The 16053-nt window shown below is 40.8% G+C and overlaps 1 protein-coding gene and 1 long non-coding RNA gene across 6 annotated transcripts in view; one reads left to right on the top strand and one right to left on the bottom strand.

The window, feature by feature from the left end:
* CFAP20DC (CFAP20 domain containing) overlaps window positions 1-16053 on the bottom strand; it is a 121278-nt gene that overhangs the window by 51543 nt on the left and 53682 nt on the right. For 3 of the 5 annotated variants that reach the window (XM_090021422.1, XM_090021420.1, XM_090021423.1), the window contains exons 9-11: window positions 13753-13889; window positions 12182-12359; window positions 7899-8012 (exon numbers count right to left, since the gene is read on the bottom strand). In XM_090021422.1, coding sequence (XP_089877548.1) covers window positions 7899-8012; window positions 12182-12359; window positions 13753-13889 — 429 coding nt within the window. The remainder of the gene's footprint in view (window positions 1-7898; window positions 8013-12181; window positions 12360-13752; window positions 13890-16053) is intronic. The other 2 variants (XM_090021421.1, XM_090021424.1) reach the window with 2 other exon arrangements.
* The window catches only part of LOC149855968 (uncharacterized), a 228096-nt gene that overhangs the window by 176272 nt on the left and 35771 nt on the right, over window positions 1-16053 (top strand). The gene's annotated exons all lie outside the window — the stretch shown is intronic.

Raw genomic sequence — 16053 nt, 5'->3', positions numbered from 1 at the left:
AGGGAAGTGGCAAGGCAGGATGGCTACCTGACCTTAGAGACTAGCTAGCTCAGACCGGGAGGCACCTTACAGACTACCTGACTCGAAGAGGTGTGTGGGCTTTTGTAGGCAATAACCTTTGTCAGACACTCTCATGTGGAAGAGCTGGAAAAATCACACTGTCTAGTCTAATGATCTTATATCACGCCAAAGATTTTACTGGCCACCCCTCCAGGCAACTGATTTGCAGGCCACAGTAACAACACATGACAAACTAACAAGTCTTACTGAAAATGAACATTTATCCAGACAGCTCAAGTCAAACACGTTTCATTATGGTCGGCCCTGGCCTGTGTCTGTGACGTGGACTTCCCTTTGCTGGCTGGAACGTTCTAGAAAAGCTGGATGTGCTATGCAGAAGGTTCACGAAGTTACAACCTGTTTCTTCTCCATTGCTGAAATCCTACACTTTGTTTTAGGCCTGCAAGTCTGGTTTCAATTTGAATTTCAAAACTACAGTTCTGCTGAAACATGGTGTGACATGAAAAATGTATGAAGATATCTATTTTATAAAGTTCTCCTGCATATAGGCAGTGCTAATCTGCCACTTTTAAAACAAACAATAAACTACCAAAATGGATTTAAAGATTGAGTGCACCAGATAAACATGAAAAGACCATTTTTATACTCTCATTGTTAAGTTATATTTTACTGTTTGGATGATGGTAGAGGAAAAAAAGTGTCAATTTGATTGATTAAGGTATATCTCAAATAGCATCTGAGAACAGGAGAATTGCTCAAGTATGCAATACTCCCTTATCTTCATTAAATGTACTGTAGTGTGGACTGTTCACTAGAGCTTGAGACTTACTGGCTTCATAAACCAATGTTACCACCACTAACATTAAAAAACCTCAATATAAAGTACTAAAATGGTAATACTGAAGTAGCCCTGTTATAGCAACATGGCTTGTCACTGATAAAGAAATAGGTTTCATGTGGGATTCAAACATTTTTTTTTCATAGTTTAACAGCATTTTAAAAAAGGACCTGGCTCCACCAAGTGCAGGGCAGGGGCAGAGGAGACGCAGGGCCTCGGTCTGGAAGCACTTTGTTTCTAGATGGCAAAAAACAACTGAAAAAAGAGGAGATGAGAATGCAATTTTGGAGAAGCTGATGTCATCTGACTTGCCTTTTTTGTAACTGCTGTGACTTCTGCAGTGGGCATAGAGCTGGCCAACAGAGGACTAACAGACCTGGGTTAGGAAACCAACTCGGGAAGCTAGCTTCTCCCAGAAATGTGGTGAAAGGTGAAGGGACATTGGTACCAAATACTTCTTTTCATGCCTATGGCACTTGAAAGAACCTTGCTTTATTCAAAGGCAGTTTGTCTTGAGGTCTCATTCATCTGTCCTATGAAGCTTTCAGTAATCTCTCTGGAGAAGGTGCAGAGCAGATGCTCTAGCTGATATGCCCATGACATTTGGGTAAGCTAAATGAGATGTTTTCTAAAAAAAGTCCAGCTAAGAGTAATATAGGTCTAGCTCATCTCTCTTTTTTACATTAAGAAAAGGAAAAAGAAATGACATGGTTGCATTAAGGCAAACACACACATGCTCTGGTTTATTTGATGAAGAATGTAGAGTATTCTTTCAGAAGCCATGGCAAATGACAGAGAATATTTAGCAGCAATTTGGAAATTCTCTCTTGTGTAAATGATTTCTGTTCCAAAGAAGAATCAGAATTTCTACAGAATTGTTCGGTACCCTTGTCCAAACCAATCACAAGTGAACATGTCATGAAAACCTTTTCTCTAACTCATCAGATAATGCATTTGCCAGAAGGGGAAATTAATGTGTTATACATTACTAAATCTGTACACTGAAACCACAAGAAAGAGTATCATACTGCACAAATCATTTTTCAGTTTCTACATTATCACTTTATCTTAATATATATGTAAAATATAGCGTTTGAAGTAACCATTCTTTCTGAGAACACTGAAACAAGTGTATTTTCCCATGAACTTCCCACAAGTGATCAAGTTGTAGCAAAGCCCCCCGTTTTTCTTTTCTTCTAAAATGCATTCCCTCCCCTTCCCAACTATTTCTGACTTTTTCTTTCCCTCTCTATTCCCTATAGATAAGTATAAGTGAGCTAAGACATAAGATAAGCTTCAGCATTTATTTCAGTAGCAAGTTGTATTTGTTTTGTTTTTTCTCCTTTTTATATTGTATAATTTATTATGCTTATATTGATTTTTACTGTTCTATATTACTGTTTTAGTGGTACTGTATGATTTAGGCCTACATGTGTAAGTTAGCGTAAGTCATGTCAAGTTTCCATGTTGTTTGTCAAGTCTCCATCCTGTCCCCAGGTCTGGTTGTGTAACCCATGACTCATACTACTCCTCCAGCCCTAATGTCTATGAAATCTATGAAATCCTATGTAACTTGGTTCCTGAATGAATGGTGATGAATGCTGGTGCTTGAAAGACAATGGCAATAAGTCTAAAAATAGCTCCCGCTGAATGACTGAACCATCAACACCAATACCTGAACCAACGACCCAGCCCTTGGAGCCGCCCTCTGTATTCAAGACACAAAAGATGAGGTAACCCACCATTGTGCCAGGCTGCACATGCTCAGTGAGAACACCTGGAGCCTCTAGGACAGGACTGACCTTGCCTGGACAGGCCCTCCCCATAGGAGATCAGAAGTCATCTGCCCCATAAAAGGAGCATCCTTGGGATGCTCTCTCCATCTAGACCAGCGCCATGCCACACCATTTATCCACCCAGAGGCCCTGCCGGCGCTCCCCCTCTGGACAACACCTACTGGACCTACCCCTTTCCAGCCTGGATAGGTAGCTATCATCCCCCACTCCCTCTTCAACCACGGACTTGGATTCTGCTTCTCTTCCCCACCTGGACTCCAACCGTTCCACTGATTCTCTTTCTTCTGCTGCCACTGTGAGCGCGTGCGTGTGTATGTGTGAACCAGTAACTTCATGGGGCTGTGTGGCGTGTTGTCTGTTTAATAAAACTATTATTTGGACCCATAAGTTGGGTTTTGCTTTACTATGGTTTGGCCCTGCTCCAATCTCTGCTCCTCGCCCCTTTAACTTTTGTCTCATTTCTCCCTCTCCTGCTTCTGGCTCACTGCCACCTCCAGCACCTGTCCTGAGCTCCTCTCTGCTTCTAACGCCCGTTTCTTTGCCATTGTCTTATCCCCAATGCCTTTTCCTTTTCCCCTGAGCAACTAGGTTTGTGCCTCAGTTTCTTTCCTGGCTGTCTCCTCCTTGCCACCACTTATCTGCCCCCCCTTGCACTATCTCAGCTGTCTGCCTCAGTTTTCAGCCCCAGTCTACCTTAAGTAAACCCAAGCCTCAGTTCCTCAGCCAGCTTCTCTCTAGTCCACCGATTCTAATCCTGGTTCTGGCAACTTTCACTGCCTACACTTTAACTCTCTCTCTCTCATCTCAACCTTCCCCCAAGTATCCCAGGTACCCCAAGCACTTACACACACACTGTACCATCCAAGTTAGGAACTTACCTGTATGTATGTGTAGGTGGATTGTATGTGTGTGAACTGGTGTGTGTGTGTGTATATATATGTCACTGAGTACATGATATACAAATCAGTGATCTGTGTCTAACTTTTGGGGTGTCTAGTGTATGTGCTTGAACTGGTCATAGGTATGCATGTGCCTAGGCTGGTTTGGATGTGTATGTGCCTGAGCTGGTAGTGTGTGTGTGTGTAAGCACCTAACTGATTTGTGTATTTGTATATGTGCAATTGTGTCACACCCCCCTGTCTAACAGCGCAATATTGAGATCCTGAGAGTTGGCCTGATCCCACAGGGCAACAAAGTGAATTATCAAGATGCTCTAGAATGACAGGTGGGAGATGTTCCTTTAAGCACCATAGCAGAATGTGTGACTTTTTTAGAATTAAGAAACATTTTGACCTCAGAGTACATGCTCTAAGACAGGGTCCCCTTTGGCAGGGGCAAGGACAACCATCCTGTCTCTTCTCTATCCTCCAGCACAAGCATCCATCTCTCCTCCAGCATATTTCCTCCTGAGGCATATATGCTTATAGTCATACATTTTAAGAGGAGACTGTGCAGATAGGCTGCTCTCTTTTTCAATGGCAGGGCTGTCCAACTGATGGTCTGTGGGAGGTTAACATGATGGCCCTGGGCTCCCCCCTGGCTGCTGCTCCTGTTGCTCTTGCTGCAGCAGCAGGTGGGGTCTTGGGGCTCCCTCTCCGTAGTCTGGCTTCTGCTGAATGCTGCATGCCCCTGCCCCTGCCCCACAGGGTGATGCAGCATAACACAGAGTGACATCCTACAGTGTGGAGGGGGGCTGGCCATCCAGAGTACCTGGGTGGCACCATGCCATAGGAAACAAGGCAAGGCAAGGTGCCACCTGCCCACAGTGCAGCAGGGTAGGGGGGGCACCTGCTTATACACATGGTGCACTGGAATGGGGACTGCCCACCCATGTACATGGCGTAGCAGGGCAGGCAAGCACCTACTTGCTCAGACAGTGCAGCTTGCTGGGGGTACCCACCCAAGTGCCCAGTGCAGGGGGGGAGAGGGAGGGGAGTGTCTGCCCATGCACGTGACCCCCAGGCACTCTGAAGTTGGACAGCCCTGTGCTACATAACAACAGCTAGGATAATGCTACTCCATGTTCAACATCTGGATGTGAGCTGCAGCATCTTTGAGAAAAACATGTATTGTTAATGGAATTACTGCAGTGATGGAGAGCCCTGCACAACCATAACAGCGGATTAATAAATAAAACCATTGACTGGAAAGTTGTTCCAATGGCTAACTCCACATAAAAAAAAGCAAAGACTATATCTTTCTTCAGTTCCTTGATGAAGGTTCTCTATTTATAATTACTTTTACAGACAAATGTATCATTAATCAATCCATTAAACTAGTTTTTAATCCACAAATGTAGTGGAGGCAATACTTACCTGCACAGAAAATAAAGTACTGGACCCTCCAGATTAAAGGCCCAGTGAAAGTGTTAAAAGCCCTACCTACTGTAAAAGACTGCTTTCCCCAGACTGCTCTTCTTCACAATAGCACTTTCTAGCACCGTTTGTAAAGTGCATTCAGGTTAGAAATAAGCCAAACACATGTAATTAGCTTATACAACGGCACTACTTATCTCTATGCCAAAATGCAGCGGGAAAATATAAATGCATGAATGGGGGAAGATTATAGGATGACACTTCGCACTGGTTATGTAGTTCAACAACCTGCGTGACCTGCAGCTGATGTAGCAGTGTTAATTGCCTACATGTGAAAGAGATGGGATGTTTTGGACCAAACCAAATCCTATTATCTCACAACTACAAATCATACTGGAATTTCCTTTTTTTACCTCAAGTATTTCCACATCAATTGTAATGAATAATTTGGTGCATCTTCTTAGGGAAATATGTAAATTACTGTGTAATCACAATATTGCAGCAAACAAGATAAATGCAAGAATGATCACCTAAACATCTAATTAGTTTCTCTACACAGTCAGATTTATGCTAGAGCTTCTAATTGCAGCCTAACATTTTAATGAAGGTTTCAACATTGCATAAATAAGACTGACAAACTATAAACAATATTCATTTATTTTATTTATTCCTTTGCTCAAAAACAATTTACCTTTGTAAAACTATTGCACACCTGCTAGGGAAGATATGTTTATGCGCTCTCTGCTACAAATCTAAAGAATTGCCATTATAAATAGCAATGGAAGTACCACAAGCAAATATGGCTGATCCTGTGATAGAAGACAATTGCAAACGAAACCTCTAGGGATAGTTAACATTTTAATATTTAGTCTGAATAGGTCAACAATGCATTTTATGAAAGGAAGAACTGAAAAATGTAAACAGTTTTCTTCACACAGCCTTTTCATCATGGGGGCCTGCATCAATTTTCTCCCGAAGTCAGCTAGCTCCCGAAATGCTCTGCATCCGGGTGGCTCAGTGTTTCTGCAACCGGCACTCTTTGACAAGAGAGCCTGGAAAGCCACACTTCTTTCCCAGACCTGACACTGGGGGCCTGAAGCCTAAAATCTTGTCACCCATCTCCCAATTATACAAGTTAGTCCAATAAGAGAGATTACTTCATTACATATACCTTGCTCCTAGTGTCTTTTCTTTATTTTTTAAATAAAAATCTTGCTTGCTTTTGAAATGCAAATGTAAATGTAAATGTTGGAGATTGTTTTGGAAACAAGGGCTGGTTTTTTTCTGATTTGATACCAGCAGCATACAATCATTTCCTCTCTTTTGTAGACAATTTCTGCACAGTATTTTTAAGTTGACAAGAATGATTTCCTGCCCAAAGTCATGTGTACTGTAGCGATGTTTTATTTAAGGCAATGAGGCCTCACCTTCACTGTTCAATCTTTCCCCCTCCAAATGTATCCCTTTTCTCTGCAAACGTTTTTTCTAAGACACTGCATGTTCAACACGTACTTGGAGGGGAGCATTTATGCCAGAGCCCAGAAGAAGGCCCCATCCTTCTCAGAACAGCTAGTTCTTCAAGACAGACTCGCCCACAGCTGCGAGGTAGGCAGCTAGAACGTTATGGCCATGACGTAGTCAAATGTCTGCATATAAAACCGGAACTGGAGTTTGCAAATATGCCAAAGCACCAGCCAAGAAGAAGAAGGATAGCAGGGCATGTTGGACATGCAGCTTCAGGGAACAGAAATCTACTGCTTGGTTTGGTACTTTTTTAACCTGGTCTTGAAAAACAGTATACATGTGCAGGGTCCAAGCTTCTCTTTGACCCACAGACTTTCTGGTGGTATTTTTATTAACATAATTAACAATAAAATTCATCTCAAGATTTCTTCTCAGATTGCCTGTGCCTATATTTAGTCTCAGGACTGCTTATGCCCACCATAGCCTCTCTAGAGATTCATGTCCATCTGTCCCAAACTTGCATAAAGTAACAAACATATTATCTTTATTGAATGTGAGCCTATGGACTCCTCTGTTTCATGTTAAACAAGTAAGTCATGGGAAGGACAGTCTCCTGAGGCATGATGCTTGCAATCCAGGCAAACGGAAACTCAACATTATCCAGAAAGTCCACATTCTCGGGATGAGAGGTAACAGGCAGACACAGAAATGTATAGCAACAACTATTCAGAAATGCCATAATTTCAGTATGGTAAATCCAATCGCTTGTGAACACCCTCTGCATCAAAACAGCTACTCCGTATTAACCTACGTTGGCTGATTTTGAACATGCTGCTCACCCTGGGATTGGAATGTGCATGTTTCAGAGAAAACTCTTCTCTCAAAATATCACTACTTTTCCCTTTTGTTTTTTGGCACAATGACATTCTCTTATAGACAGGAGCCCATGGATGAAAAACACAAGACAATTTTTCGGTGGGGTAGGGAGGAGAAGAGAAGGACACACAGGTTAGTGTTTTATGAATTGAAGAAAAATAAGTGATGCAATTTATATTACATAGTCAGCTTTAATAAATGCAACTCAACTCTGCATAGGTACCAAAATAATTAAAAGGAGAAATTTAACTGGAACAAGCAAAAATTCAGGTATACTTGATGACTGGGTTCTTCAGTGTTAAATTTAATAAGGATTTAAAGAATGATTTATTTTACTTCTCTTTAAACATGAAAGTAGGGAAGATTTTTTTTATGTGTTGCTCTGCTACTCTTTGTTTAATCCTGCAAATCTTTATCAATGCTCTAAAGCAATTCTGTTGCAGGGTGTTTGATTTCCATAATCCCTAAAGCAGAGACATTTATATTTTATGTGAACTGGCTCAGAATACTTTGAAATTTATAACATTGAAATAGTCTCTTACCCTGGATAGAACAGAGGTGTAAAGCAACAGAAAATTAGCGCCATACCATTGATTATCTCAGGGTGGGGGATGCCAGTATTTTTTAACCAATATCTTCTATGAATGGTCCTGTCTGGTAATGATTCTTGGGGTAGATGGAGCTTCACAGTGTGACGATCTGCTGTTCCATTAGTAAAAAAATGAAGCAAAACTTGTAGTGTTGCAGTAATTATCATAAAGAAGTTAGGTTACAAATTACTACGTTGTATTTGACACAATAACTGTACATGCAACCACTGCAGAATTAAACCCAGCATTTGAGCAGAAACAAGCAGATATGAACTTGCTGTATCCATACACTAACACATACATCATCCATGCAGCCTACTTGGCACTCTGCTTTCAGAATTTTGTACTTGATTTTTCTAGCAGCATTTGGAGGAATGAAAGGCCAATCTTCTATGTGTTGAAGTCAATGACAAAACTTTGATAGGTTTGAATGATGCAGGTCAGGTCTTGTATGAACACTTTAAAGGGAATTATTTCAAACTGGTGTAATTTTCTAAAGAGCCTAATTATGTACAGATCAATTTATTTGGCTTGCCCCTTTACCTACTTCTTTACTCTAGAAATCTGTGATTTAGCAACATCTTATAATCTAATAGAACAGACTTTTCTGCTGGATCCTGCAATCAAAGGAACTATATATATAATAGCATTTATGTAAAAATTGCAAAAAAAAAATGTTAAACTCACGAAGTCAACACTCAGGAGTTAGGAAATGCTAAAGTAAAGTGGCTTCTGCAGCCTTTGTTCAGGCTGCTTACAGAGAGATGCACACATTACAGACTCACAGAGCTAAAGACCAGAAGACAGCACCAGCATCACAGACCATTAAACTTCACCAGTTACCCCTGCACTGAGCTCAGTAAAATAGAAACAAAGGATAGGTTGGGACCCACAGGGTTACCGAGTCAGGTTCTTTGCAGTCCCAGGCAATCACATTCTTTAGAGCTTTTTATAAACTGATCCCTCTTACAAATAATTATGATTTCTCCACCCTCTACTCCTGTCAGGAGGCTGTTCCAAACGTCCTCGCTCTGCTACCTAGAAACCTCCCAGGTTCCAGCTACATTTATTCGTGCCACTTCTTACCCATTTGTTCTTGTACCACTGTTGACATTTCACTTAAATAGTGCTGCTTCCTTCTCAGCTTTTATTCCTTTATAGAACTCTACAAAACAATGGTTTTGCATCTCTGCTTTGCTATGCTAAACAAGCCAAGCTACATTTCTCCCCTCTCCCTTCCCCTGACCATCCTAGTAGACCTTCTTGGCATCTGATTCAGTTTCTATCAAGCATGTTTCATTAATGCAGTCCTGCTTTTTTATGCCATAAATGAACATATTAAAAGAAGGCTGAAAGGGGACAGGGCATCTCTTTTTAAATAGTTCAGTGGATTAAAATTCAAGGAGGGAGAAGAACTGGAATTGAGATTTTTTACCCATCAGAAACTAGATTCCAGAACAACTTTCTAAAAGGATTTCTTGTCCCCATTGCTTCTTACTGTTTTTAAGATGGAGCTGGATTAGTTTATGTAAGGAAATATATGACATGATTTCCTGTGATAGCAGGTGGCTGGACTCAGTGACCCAGGAGGTCTCTTACAGTCTCATATTCTCAGGATGCAACATTATTTTATATAAGTAGCTCTGTTATATGGTCCTCCTAATGTAGCAATAAAATCTAAAAAGCATCATCTTTTGTTTGGTCAGTGCTTGTTTAGAAAAGATATATGTTAGCTACCACACTGAAGAATAAATGAGAACCTCTATTATTAGTTGCATTTGTTCTCCAATCAATATCTATAAAGTTAAAGTCTTCTAGAATGACAGCTCCTATCTGTACTTATCTCCCCAGTTTCTCTGCAATCCATATGAAAATATGACTCAGAGGGTCCATACAGCAACTTTAACAGCTCCTCAAAACTAGCCCTTTTTCCATTCTTTCCCACAGTGATTTTGAACCAAACCAGTTCTGTTTTACCCCTGTTCTCCATTCTGATTTCTTTATACTCTTATCACCTCATTAATGTACCATTTCCCTCATTTTTACATGCGTTTCTGTTTCCTGCTGTAGTCACCACTCTGTTTCTAGTCTAAGAACTGCCATGGGGCAGAGGATTAAGGGGGCCTTGCATGGTATCCCCTAAGGCTGGGGAACCTCTCTCAAAAAGAACCCTAGCTGAGTTATCTGAGCCCTCTCTGGGAGTGCTGGGCCTTGGCCTTGCAGCTCTGTCACTGCACAGAAGCCAGTTCAGCCCTTTAGAAGTGCCAGTCTCCACTAAGGACACTGGGTTGGGCATCAGGCAACAAAGAAAAGAGAAGGCTTGGGGGACTTGATGGAAGCCTATAAGTATATAAGGGGTGTGCATCAAGAACTGGGAGAATATCTGTTCACCAGGGCACCCCAAGGGAAGGCAAGGTCTAATGGTCACAAAGTCCTGGAAAACCATTTTAAATTGGGGACATAAGGAAAAACCTCTTTACTGTCCAAGTCTCCAGAGTCTGAAACAGACTCCCCCCAGCAGTGGTGCAAGGACCTATTCTGGACACATTCAAAAAGTGTCTGGATGATAACTTCGCTGGGGTTATCTGACCCCAGCTGACTTCCTACCCATTAGGATGATCTCATGAGGTCCCTTCCAGCCCTATTGTCTATGAAATCTATGAAATCCATATTTTACAACCTGCAACAGCAGCTCTGCTTTTTTAATCTTTGTTCTGGTATACAAATAACTTAGTTGCATAGAGTTCGTAGAAAGTTTCTAGCAATGGCAGAAAGCCATATTTTCCACTAATCTGATTCTAGCATTAGTTTCCCTAAAACTTGCTAAGCTGGCCAAAGTTTGGCAAAGTTATAAGCAATGGAAAAAATGGAAACATAATAGGAAGTGTTAACCATCTTCAATGTTGTGTGTTTGTCACAGGGCACTAAAGTGTGCCTGCTCCCTTTATGAGCAAAAGCAGCTTAGCTAGAGAGCCCTGAGAGCTAGGCAGGGCTCCACAGCTGCAAGTAGCCTGGACAGGGGGCTAATGAGGGAATTAGCCTACACCTGCACCTGCACTGGTCAGCTGGCCGGAAGGAGACAGGGCCCTGGGCACATATAAGCCCTAGGGTTGGGGCTGGCTGGAGTTAGTGCTCTGGCTACAGCCAGGAGGAAGCAGCTCTTGCAGAAAAAGCTACTTAGAGCTGCTGGGTTGCCTATTTTGCTGCAGGTAAGACTGGGCTCTAGGAGCTCCTAAAGTACCTGGGGCTAGGAGGCACATATTGCTGAGAGAGAAGCTTGCCTTCTTAAAGGAACAGAGTGTGACCTCCAGTCTCATGGTTATGGTTATGTTGTAGTCCAGGGGCTTGTATTCATGTTATGTGGACTGGGACAAGGCTAAGTAGGGAGGAGGCCTCATTGGGGCAGACTCCTGTGCAGACAGCCCAGCACTGGAGAGGGTGCAGAGACAGGGCTGCAGAGCTCCCAGGAACTAAAGGAGGCTGAGCTGAACTAAGGCCTCATCAAAAGTGACAATGTTTAAATACCACCTGTGCAGCATGGGATGTGGTAAAGAGAAGGTTTTGGAGCCATGCACCTAGCCCATAAGGCTTGGGGTGCCTTGCAAGGCAACTACTTATAGCAGAACCCAGCAAGGGGTCTTAAGAACCCACAGGGTTTAGTGGAGTCTATCAGGACTGTGATTGCACAGCAATATGAGGGCAGCCTCCCTATCTATATCTTAACCAACAAGACATGGCAGGTGAGACTACAAAATGCCTGCAGCATGAAGCTGGCACAGTCATGGAGCCCTGGAGGCATCACGGCCATGCCAGTGTTGTTAACATATCTGTTAATATTAATCTCTTTCATTATGACTTAATGGTACTATCAGTTGGGGAGATAGTTGTTGCTTCTTCCTGTGCCATCCTATTTAAACATAAATATTATCAGTTAGCAATCTTGACAAATAATCATGACATCGGAGGTTGAGAGACTTATGTAAAAGCTACCTGCAGTTGGAAGTTGCAGCTCTAAGCAACAGGCTGATGTTACAGTTAACAGTCCATCCTTCTTTGCAACCTGTTGGGCACAAACACCGTTTTTCAGGCATCCTTCTGGCCTGAAAGGGTGTTTGCCCAACAGCTTGCAAAGAACAATTTTTCCAGCTAATTAGTTGGTCCAAGAAAAGAGATCGCATCTACCCAAAGAACCTTGTTCACCTGTGTCCTTAGACCAACATGGCTACAACCAACACCCCATAACCAGTCAATCCTCGGGTATTCTTCCATGTGGATTCTTACCATTTTGACTTGCAGTTTGATTTGTTTGGTGAATGTTTTCTTTGTCTCCCTGATCTAAAGTTTCAGAGCATAGCGAGGGTGATGGTTCAGGCTGCTCAGTGTCCTGTAGCAATTCGCTTCCCTTTTCTAAGGTTGATTGTTGGCATGATCTATTACTTCGGCTCCCCACAGGTTTTATCTTTTAAAGGTAGGGGGAAGAGGGAAAGGAAAGAATTATTTAATAATATGCAATATAAATTACTCTAACAAACTACTGAAAAAACTAGTGAAACACTGATGATTTATTTTTCATCATAAATTTTCCACAGTAACTTTTTTGAGTGAAGGAAGACACTGAAGTGCCTATGTTGCCTCTCTTTGCCTTCTAACTGCTTTCCCTGATTATACACCCTGTGCCTGTACATTGGGAGAGGGGAAGGGGGAAAAATGAAAGTAGCGGAGGGCACCAAGTCAGAATCCACTTTGGGTTAAGCCAACACAAGTTGATTCCCTTCCTCACATGTAGGAAGTTGATATTTCAAAAGCACATTGTCATTACTATGGACAGTAACAAGGTTAAAAAGTTTGGGGAGCTGCTTTTACAGTACAATTCCCTTAAATGGAGGTTCTCTTCTGTGTTTGTGCCTAAAATCTCTAGGGGCATAGCCTGTCTAGCTTAAATTCATTGTTGCTGGATGCCTGATCTTGCAAGTCAACAGTTTATGGCAAGGAGGGACTGTATTCTGGAAAGTGCTGACAATGAAAGTTTGGGGAGCTGTAATTGCTAATTGGCTAAACACGAACTGGCAGCACGGTGTCAAAAATGTAATGCAATCTCTAGGTCTATGAAGGGAAACACTGAGTAGGAGTAAGGAGGTTATATTATCTCTGTATTTGTCACCAGCAAATGCACAACTGGAATATTATGCCTAGTTCTAGCTCCATAACTGGGGAGAGAAGGGGGATGGTGATGTGCTGAAGCAAGATCTGAGTCCCCAAAATAATTCAAAGATTAAGGAATTTTTTTCTTCAGTCTCAAAGATATTATTAGAATGTTCATTTTACAGAGTCACAAGGGTGACATAAGCAGTCTGTAAGTACCTACGTGGGGAAACGAGCACAATCATAAAGAGGGTTTTCCAATCTAGCAGACAAAGGTATAACAAGATCCAATAGCTAGAAGCTGAAGCTAGACATTCAGAACAGAAATATGTTGTAAACTTACAAATGAGGGTAACTAACCACTGTAGCAGCTTACCAAGACCTGTGTATTCATGATCACTGGGCACTTCAGAATCAAAACTGGTTCTTTGCCTAAAAGACAGGCTCTAGTTCAAATGGGAATTAATTTGGGGAAGCCTTGTTGTTTATGAAGGACAACATGTCAAACTAAAAGGTCTCAGCAATCTCCCCTGGCTTTATGATCTATGTGTCCCTTTCCCATGAGAATATTTGCCAAGCATACTTGGAAAATACTTTGCTTTTGGTAAACTTACTACTTATCTGTAATCTGAACTATGCTGCTGGGTTTTTGGTTGTAGCTGTATTGGTTAATGACATGGGCAGGCAAATATTTTAGCCTTTCTTCTTACCTCTCCAGATGCTCTGGTACTAAGTCTTCTGCCAGAAGGTGGAGGTGGTCCAAGGACCTTGGATCCAAATGCAATGTGTGACACATCTTGAGTTTTACAGTGGCGGATACTGCCTTGTCCTCTATTAAGTAACTGGTCTATTTGCGAGGATTGATTGGGGGAGGAGGGAAAGAAGACGGATTTAAAAGAACTGACTTTAAATGATCATTATGCTTTAGACTGAGTGTAATTATAGGCAGAAAATATCACAGTATTTAAACAGAAAAAGAGGTCTTGAATTCTTCTATTACTCGTTAGTCACTTAGAAATTATTTTTACAAAACATACAGGAAATAAATCCAAAAAATAGCTATATTTCTCTCTAACAACCCCCAGAGATATAGATTCAGGGATTATTTTACTGCTAAAAAAATTCAGATGCATATGCCTTTTCTTTACCACCATATAATTTACCCACTTGAAGCAAAAAGCTCCTGGTCAATATGACATTTTTGAATTTAAAAGCTGTTTAATAACTGTGGTTATAGATATCATGTTTTCTCTACATGACAATGAAAGAATGACAACAGAACAGCTAAGTCTGAATCGGGCAGAAGAAACAGCTCAAATCAGTCAAGAATCAAAGTAAAACAGTAGTTAGTTAATCAACGTTTTAGTTACAAATCTGAAGTAACTGAAACAAGAATCACTTCTCTTTCCTTCTACCATCCAGAGACAGCTCAGTTTCTAGTGTTGCCCAGCAGTGCTATATACAGACCTGAGCAACTTCCCAGTTAATTTTTTAAATTCCATTTTTAATGAATCTCTAACTTTAAAAAAAAAAAAAAAAAAAAATCCCCCCCATGTTGACAATATTTTTAAACAGTTAAAATGCTGTCAGCTGAATAGCTGGTCAAAGCAGGAAAAAACAGATGGAAATTTTGAGTATCACCCTAGTGGTAACTGGCTACGCAGAGGCACACAGCTTCTCTTCAGAGAGTTATGGGCAAGAGGCTTTTTTTAAGGTTCTCCTAACATCATCTTATTACAATCTCTCCCGTCTAAGGATGATAAAGGTGGAGGACATCTTCATAACAAAATTACATGGCTCAAGAAAAAGCAATGCTAATAATGCAGTTTTATGGAAAAAGAGACACTTTTCTTCAATGTAAGTTGATAGCTATCTTCTGTCTTGAGATGCAAAATTTCTGTAAAACATCAGTGTTAAAGCAAAATATTCTAAAGTAGTCTAAAATTCATAACAAAGCTAGCTAAATGAAGTCAGATCTACCTGATTTTTATATTCAGTTAAATGTCTACGTTCATACATTCACCAGCACATGGCATAATTCACTGATTAAATAAAACAAGAGAAGCCCTTGTATGCCATGAGCTTCTTGTTCTCCTTTTCCTTAGCTCATATTCAGTTGCTATTACCAGCTGCCATTTCAAAGATAACCCTTTCCAGTTTACATCAATTTCTTTAATTTGCTGACTGCTTTGGGATGCTGTCCACATACCAATTATAAAAGATGATTAACATAAAAATCTCCATTTATGATCACATGAATTAACTGCAATTAATTGCCTACATCAACACATACCAGTCACCTGCCATAATGAAAAACGTGTGTAGTTAACAAATAGATGTGATCAAAAATAATTTGGGCTTTGGTTAGTAAACAAGAAAAAAGTTTAGTGGACTGAAAAGAGAAGTTTTTAATTAAAAACTAACTTAAACTTATCAAAGCCGGCATGTGCAAAAAGGCCTGCTATCTGAACTCTGAAAGGAGGAGCATCCAGAAGCACTCGTGTTACTTTCATAATACAAGGTTAAAAATAAAGATTAGATTAAACCTGTAGCTCAAGGCATTCCATTTTTTGCTAACTAGAGAAAATGAACTTTGGGCAAGTCAAGGATGTTACCACTAATTATTTTGCCACATTACCAAGGGCTACAAGTCTTTGTAGTTAGATGGTAAAACCTGAGGGCTCTGTCTAATTGTCATCTTTTGAATAAACACTCACTTCTCTCTCCAGCTGCATCATTCTCATTATATTAGTCATTTAAAACTTATGTTTTCCCCCAAACCCACAGCCTGACCAAAAAAAACTGCTGTGGTTTTTTTTTGTGTGTGGTGTGTGTTTTTTTTTTTTTTTTTTTTTTTTTTTGTTCTCAAATACTGTCACTGAGGTCAAACTCCAGCCTTCTCTGCTTTCGAACAATAAAATCCATTTGAAACTCTTTACCACAACTCTGGCTTGACTGTATCTGGGACCAGAAAACACTACAAATATTATCTGTTTCTGAATATTATTCTC

Source organism: Crocodylus siamensis, chromosome 11, assembly GCF_052110815.1.
Source record: "Crocodylus siamensis isolate JL-2025a chromosome 11, ASM5211081v1, whole genome shotgun sequence".
NCBI lineage: Eukaryota > Metazoa > Chordata > Crocodylia > Crocodylidae > Crocodylus > Crocodylus siamensis.
Note: the sequence above shows the minus strand (reverse complement) of the source record. Positions and strands in the feature narration are given on the sequence as shown.